The sequence below is a fragment of the Haematobia irritans genome, chromosome 2 (assembly GCF_050003625.1).
Source record: "Haematobia irritans isolate KBUSLIRL chromosome 2, ASM5000362v1, whole genome shotgun sequence".
NCBI classification, from domain to species: Eukaryota; Metazoa; Arthropoda; class Insecta; order Diptera; family Muscidae; genus Haematobia; species Haematobia irritans.
In genome coordinates, this window is record NC_134398.1 from 68,714,434 (window position 1) to 68,722,018 (window position 7,585).

Here is a 7,585-nt window from a genome sequence, read left to right on the forward strand (position 1 = left end):
ACCATACCGTCCAATGCTCCTTTATTTATGATAGCCATCACAAGGCTGTCTGTAGCAACTGAGGCAAACGATCGTTGATCCCTTTTGGAGGATGGCAGCTCATCCGGTGATCGTTCCCTCTTTCCAGCCTCAAGAATTCCTTGAGCCCATTTTAAGGAACCGCTTTGTTTAGCCGACAACGTGCTTGGGTCGACTGATCCTACTTTCTTTAGGATAAACAAAGCATTTCTGCGTTCCTTGAATCTCTTTCGTGAGGGATTACCTCCTTTGATGCCGTTACCTTGGAAAAGGTTCGACTTGTCAAATTGTCGCCACCTGTCGACCCGTCTACAGGTCGACTAATTAGGCCTAACTCTTGGTCATTGCCCACATTTATAACTCCAGTCGATACCCGTCCACTGGGCCCTGAAGTTAGCAACCCAGTGGATGTCTTTGAATTTCTCTGCATGGTGCCCTAATATCCCACCACACTTGAAATTCGTAGTAGGTACTTATTACGATGATTTTATCCGCTATTGAAAAACCAGTCCGTTCCGTTCGACGGTTGAATAGAGATCTGGCAAAGTAATGACCTCTGTTTTTTGGGATGCGCATGGAATAATTTTTATCGATTATCTTGAGGAGGGAAAAACCATAAACAGTGACTATTATATGGCGTTATTGGAGCGTTTGAAGGTCGAAATCGCGGCAAAACGGCCTCATATGAAGAAGTGTTGTTCCACCAAGACAACGCACCGTGCCACTAGTCATTGAGAACGATGGCAAAAATTCATGAATTGGGCTTCGAATTGCTTCCCCACCCACCGTATTCTCTAGATCTGGCCCCCAGCGACTTTTTCTTGTTCTCAGACCTCAAAAGGATGCTCGCAGGGAAAAAATTTGACTGCAATGAAGAGGTGATCGCCGAAACTGAAGCAAAACCGAAGGAGTACTACCAAAACGGTATCTCAAAATTGGAAGGTCGTTATAATCGTTGTATCGCTTTTGAAGGGAACTATGTTGAATAATAAAAACGAATTTTGACAAAAAATGTGTTTTTCTTTGTTAGACCAGGGACTTATCAGCCAACCTGTTAATGCACTTCATGAATACAGATATTAAAGAAATATGACTAAAGTTTTTTATATCCTCAGCATTTCTGTTGGCTTTTAGAATAGGAACTACTTTTATTGTCCTCCAGGAGCTCTTTATCTCATTTCTCTGAAAAACATTATTAAATGCCGTAAGCAAGGCTCTTTTTGAAATGGCAGGTAGTACATACATCATTTCATACGTGATCCCATCATGTCCTGCTGCCGAACGAGGTTTTCTTTTCTTTAGACACAGTTCCAACTCCTCAAATTCAAAAGGCTCAAAATTCTCAACAATCTGTTCATACTCATCATCCACAGAATCAGAGACTTGATCTCTTGCGACCTTAATCTGATCCTTCAAAATTTCCAAATACGCTTGACTATTCTCGCCATTCCAATTGGCTCTGGCAGGATTGTTTCTACCACGCACATTGTTAATGAAGGTCCACGCAGCTCTTGTATTCCTCGTGCCATTAACCTCATCCAACTTATCCAGAAAACTCTGTCTCTTAGCTTCTTTAACCGATTTTTTCCAACTCTCAGTTGCTTTCCGCGCCTCCTCCAAATTATCATAGCTGGGGGAAACCCTGGTTTTTTTCGTGACAGCAAGCTGCAGCCTAAATAGCTTTTTCAATCCATCATTCCACCAGAATTTAAGACATCTTCCACTGTTCACCTCACACTTGGCCAGTTCTACTTCTTCTTTTAGAGATCTTTCAATCAGATCTAAATTCGGCTCCAAAGCCATATTCCTTAGGGATTACAAAAGTTTATTCTTACAGAGGAACTTAGAGCATCTCTCTCTACCCTCCTCTATCATAATCGAAATAGGAAAATGTCTGCTGCCACATATATATACCTCGCAAACATCCCATGAACCGCTTAGGCCAATTCGAAGGAAGGATAGATCCAAAACCGAACCATCAGATTCCATATTTCTTCTGAACGTACATTTACCATATTCCAGCATTTGAAATAAGTATTATTGATAATATCATTTAGCTCACGTCCTCTTCTATTTCTCGTCAAATCACCCCAGATGGTATTTCGGGTATTGAAATCACTTACCAAAACTGGATTTTTATGTCTATCCAGAAAGAGACACAGTTTCCCAACCTCCGCCACAAGAGCCAAGGATGGTGGAAAATATACCGACGCAATTGTAAGATTTTTCGGTAGATTTTTGGTTTTCACAATGACAATATCCAAATCAGATGCATATGTTACTATTGAGAACTTGATATGTTTTTTAAGACCAATGGCTACCCCTCCATAGACATCGTCACGAAATTTCTGAATCGGATTGAAGTTGATTAATTTGTTTTTGCAATCCGCATATTCAGCAAAGATGTCAGAAAGAACAACAATATCAAAACTATAGTTGTTGAGATAAAATTCAAGGGAGTTTTTATTCATTCATTTCATTCATTTCATTTATTTATTTTCGCATAATCTGTAAGCCTATTGTGGCCAAATCGATCATAAGCATCAACATGAGAGACCATAAGTACAATATTAAGATATTAATACTTAATAGACAAATAGATAACTTAATAATAAAGCTACAAATAAAAATTACAAGTTTATAATTATGAAATTGTACATATAAAATTTTACATATAAGTTTAATAAAGTTTAGCACGAATAAGGATGAAAATATATTCCAAAAAGTAAAAATTAAAAATTAGCATAGGAACTTTAGAAACCATTGTCTATAGACACATCATAGCTAAAGATTGGAACTCTTTGAAGGACCAAAGGAAATGCCTGCTATCATAAGGTATATAATTATTCCAAATGCGTATGGCACGAATCTGAAAAGATCTTTGCATCAGAAGTGATTGGAACCTGGGAACCGTCAGAGAATGCGTTCGATGAGACACGCCGAACTGGAATCTTTCGAACAAATACATCGGCTGTCGGTTCCTCATTATTCTATAAAAGAGACAAATAACGCGCAAATCAATAAAGTTATTAAAAGTACACCCCAGAAATTGAACTGTATATGGCGAAACGTGTTCGTAATACCTCAGATTGAATGCAAATCGTACAATTCGGTTCACACATACCCTCAATCTACTGAGACTACCAAGATGTGCCCCAGAAAGAAGCTCTAACCCATAGGTAATATTCGGTAGAAGTAAAGACTTGGCTATGTGCATTCTTACGTTCAAAGGCAGTATAGAACCAGAGTTATAAACCTTCCGTAGCAAAAAAGTAGTCGTGGAAATAACTTTTGAGATATGAAAGTCAAATTTCAGCCCGTCGTCAACATAAATACCCAAAATTTTCAAACATCTCACATTCTCAAGCAGAAAACCATTCAAAGAAATATTTAGGGAAGCCCCAGATTGATTTCCAAACATTATATACCTGGATTTGCAGGGGTTGATGGCAATATAGTTCGATTGGCACCATTGATCGAGACGCATCAACTCGAGGTTAACAATGTTCTCGGTGTATATTTCAGAACCCACTCCGCCGCTAATAATAAGTTGTAAGTCATCTGCATATAAGTGACACTTCATAAAAGACAAGACTTCAAATATGTCGTTTATATATAACGAGAATAACTTTGGCCCTATAATAGAGCCCTGAGGTATACCACGGTAAAGGGAACGCGTTGATGACGAAAAACCATTACAAAAAACAAATTGAGACCTTTCTACAAGGAAAGTCTTCAACAATCTACATGCCGATAAGGACAGCCCATATTTATGGAACATCTTGTTCAAAAGCACTTCATGGCTTATCGAATCAAACGCACGGCTAAAATCCAAACTAACTACTAAAACAAACTCTTTCAGGTCCACGCGTCTTCTTACCTCGTCAACTAGATCTACTAACAACGTTGTAGTGCTGTAGCCCTTCCGAAACCCAGATTGGTTATCAGAAATAACCGAATTCTCCATCAAGTATGTGCCAATTTGGTCATCCATTAAAATCTCTACTACTTTGGAAAGGGCCGGTACTATACTAATGGGTCGAAACTCCGAAAAGTGGCAGGGGTTCTTAACCTTAGGAACAGGTATCACTTTCGCAACTTTCCAAGCCCTCGGGTATGATGACGACGTAAGAACGGTATTACATATATGCAACAGGTGACGTGCTATAGACGGAAATATCATCCTAACAAATTTTATGGGGATTCCGTCGTCACCAACAGAGTTGGACTTCACTCGGGAAACCGCGCACCAAAGTTCCTCTTCTGAAACATTTCTGAATGAAAAGCCATTGAAATCATTGACGACGTTCGACTCAAACAAAACATTCGGTGGATCATTCAATCTAGGTAGAGAAAAATATTTATTGCAAGCCTCCGTGTCAACATCTGTGGTGTGGGATAATCCCTCGCATATACCTAGTCTCTTTAGCTCAGACCATATCCCCTTTGAAGAAGTAGTAGAAAAAAGTTGACGAAAATATATCACTCTCTGTCTTCTCATAACTCTCTTTAACCTGTTTCTGTACTTGCAAAATACCTTCCAATTTGACTGGCTCCCATCTTCCACAAATGCCCGATAAGCAAAATCTCTCATCTCTCGCGCCTCCACAATATATGGCCCACCAAACCAATCACGAAACCTTCTCCTGCGAACAATTCTCTTCGGCACATGCCTATCAAAATTATCGCGAAGAATTCGGGTAAAAATATTAACTTGAATATTAGTGTCATTAGTGGTATATATTTGGGTAAAATCAGAAGAATACAACTCTCTCAAACAGTTATCTATGTTAAAGGATGAAAAATCACGTATCTCTAATTCATGTGCGTTCTCCATTTTCCTCATATTGTAGGAGATAAATATCGCCGCATGGTGAGAATTCAACGCTGGAAATAGAAATTGTCCCTTGTCACAAACCAAATTGTCATGGCTTACCAAAAAATAATCAATTAAAGAACATCGCTGCGAGGAAACTGAAAAGTGGGTCGGTAATGCATTATGGACAATACTTAGGCGGTATCGAGAACAAAAACTTCTAAATTCATTACCTCTCTCGAATAAATTAATATTAAAATCTCCCATTAGTATATTATGCTCATATCTAGATGTTACATCTGCCAATGCCTCCTCACAACTCCATATATTCCCATAAGGGCAATAAATAACACCTACTAATAGTCTTATATTATCCTCCATTTCAACTTCTAAAAATATACCCTCAGATTCACAATAGTTCCTTACTTCGTGGACAACTTTAGACTTAAGCTCACTCTTGACGTACACACAAACTCCACCACCGCGCCCAATAGGTCTGTCTACCCTATATAGCCTATATCCCTCTATACTCACTGCATTGTCAACAACAAAATCTTTTAGCCAAGATTCAGAAACACCTACAACGTCAAAATCTTGCCCAACCAAAATTGTGCGAATCTCATCAAATTTTGTAGAATTCGAAGTTGGTACAATGCTTTGAGCATTGATATGTAAGATATTCATATTACGGGTATCCAAATTTATATTTCTAATGGCTCCTATGTCAATGACAGGACCTAAATTAGTTTCCATATTGAAACTAAAGTCAATATTCCATCCCCATTCGTGCTAACAAAAATACTTAAAATATATATCATAGATAAACTTAAGTAAATATATATATGTTTCAAAAATGTATCCATAATAGTATTAATTTCAAATTTTATTTCAATTTTATTATTTTTACTTATTGTATATATATTTTTTTTTTAAGGCAATCCATAAATAACAAAAAAAGAAAGACATAAAATTCCAGTGAGATAAGATTTTTTACATCCGAGCAAAAAAGAAAAAAAAAAAAAAAAGTAATTCAAGTAAAGAGTAAGTAGAAAAACAAAGAGAATTAGACAGTTGAAAATAAATTTGTGCTTATAAACAAAGGAATGACAATGATTATTTAATATAAAGGGTGATTCTTTTGAGGTTAGGATTTTCATGCATTAGTATTTGACAGATCACGTGGGATTTCAGACATGGTGTCAAAGAGAAAGATGCTCAGTATGCTTTGACATTTCATCATGAATAGACTTACTAACGAGCCACAACGTCGAATTTTCAGTGAATGGGCCCTAGAAAAGTTGGCAGAAAATCCGCTTTTTTATCGACAAATTTTGTTCAGCGATGAGGCTCATTTCTGGTTGAATGGCTACGTAAATAAGCAAAATTGCCGCATTTGGAGTGAAGAACAACCAGAAGCCGTTCAAGAACTGCCCATGCATCCCGAAAAATGCACTGTTTGGTGTGGTTTGTACGCTGGTGGAATCATTGGACCGTATTTTTTCAAAGATGCTGTTGGACGCAACGTTACGGTGAATGGCGATCGCTATCGTTCGATGCTAACAAACTTTTTGTTGCCAAAAATGGAAGAACTGAACTTGGTTGACATGTGGTTTCAACAAGATGGCGCTACATGCCACACAGCTCGCGATTCTATGGCCATTTTGAGGGAAAACTTCGGAGAACAATTCATCTCAAGAAATGGACCGGTAAGTTGGCCACCAAGATCATGCGATTTGACGCCTTTAGACTATTTTTTGTGGGGCTACGTCAAGTCTAAAGTCTACAGAAATAAGCCAGCAACTATTCCAGCTTTGGAAGACAACATTTCCGAAGAAATTCGGGCTATTCCGGCCGAAATGCTCGAAAAAGTTGCCCAAAATTGGACTTTCCGAATGGACCACCTAAGACGCAGCCGCGGTCAACATTTAAATGAAATTATCTTCAAAAAGTAAATGTCATGGACCAATCTAACGTTTCAAATAAAGAACCGATGAGATTTTGCAAATTTTATGCGTTTTTTTTTTTTTTAAAGTTATCAAGCTCTTAACAAATCACCCTTTACGTATATCTCCTATTTTTCTATATTGATATCTATATTGAGTACTACAGTATATAAATCTCAATGCCATAGTTATTCAGTGGTGAATACTAGTGTAGACTCTTTAACAAAATTAGTCAACTTATCGGCATTCAATGTATCAACCGCACCATCACTCCGCGTAATTTTGACCAGTGGCTCATCCTTATTTATCAGCTTAACCTTAGATATAACTTTTTGTTGCAACAGTTTTCGACATGCAAAACCCATTTTGGCAGCCAAGGGAGTCAGGTTATCATTAATAAAAATCCTTGATTGAACATCGACATCTAAAATTTGGTTAAGCTTCAAATTTCTTTCTGCCATATATTTACTAAAGAGACGATCGCGCTTAACGATACTGTTGAACTTGACGATCACAGCCTTTTTCCTTCTAATATATGTACAGATATTTAAATCATATGGTTGTATATTCACATCTAAAACTTTCCCAAGTTTGAAAACAGTCTCATACAAGTTGTCAACCGAAAGAGTAGAAGGAAGACCAGAGATTATGACGTCACCTCTGTTAAGCTGCCTTCGTAATGTATTATTTTCATGCTCGAGTTGGTGAATCTTCGTTTTTGCAAACATTTCTGTTTCCGCCGTTTTCGCCACACAATTGGCAACTTGTTCCTTAATATCTTTAAGCTGCGAAAGCACATCCTCAGCAA

At 37.7% G+C, this 7,585-nt stretch overlaps 1 protein-coding gene across 1 annotated transcript; it reads right to left on the reverse strand.

Moving 5' to 3' along the window:
- Positions 1 to 1,955: 1,955 nt before the first annotated feature.
- On the reverse strand, positions 1,956 to 5,587 carry LOC142224618 (uncharacterized). The gene is made up of 4 exons (XM_075294401.1): positions 5,068 to 5,587; positions 4,556 to 4,992; positions 3,447 to 4,462; positions 1,956 to 2,448 (listed from the first exon to the last, which is right to left on the reverse strand). The coding sequence occupies exons 1-4, from the start codon at positions 5,585 to 5,587 to the stop codon at positions 1,956 to 1,958; spliced, it is 2,466 nt and encodes an 821-aa protein (XP_075150516.1).
- Between the last annotated feature and the right edge of the window lie 1,998 nt (positions 5,588 to 7,585).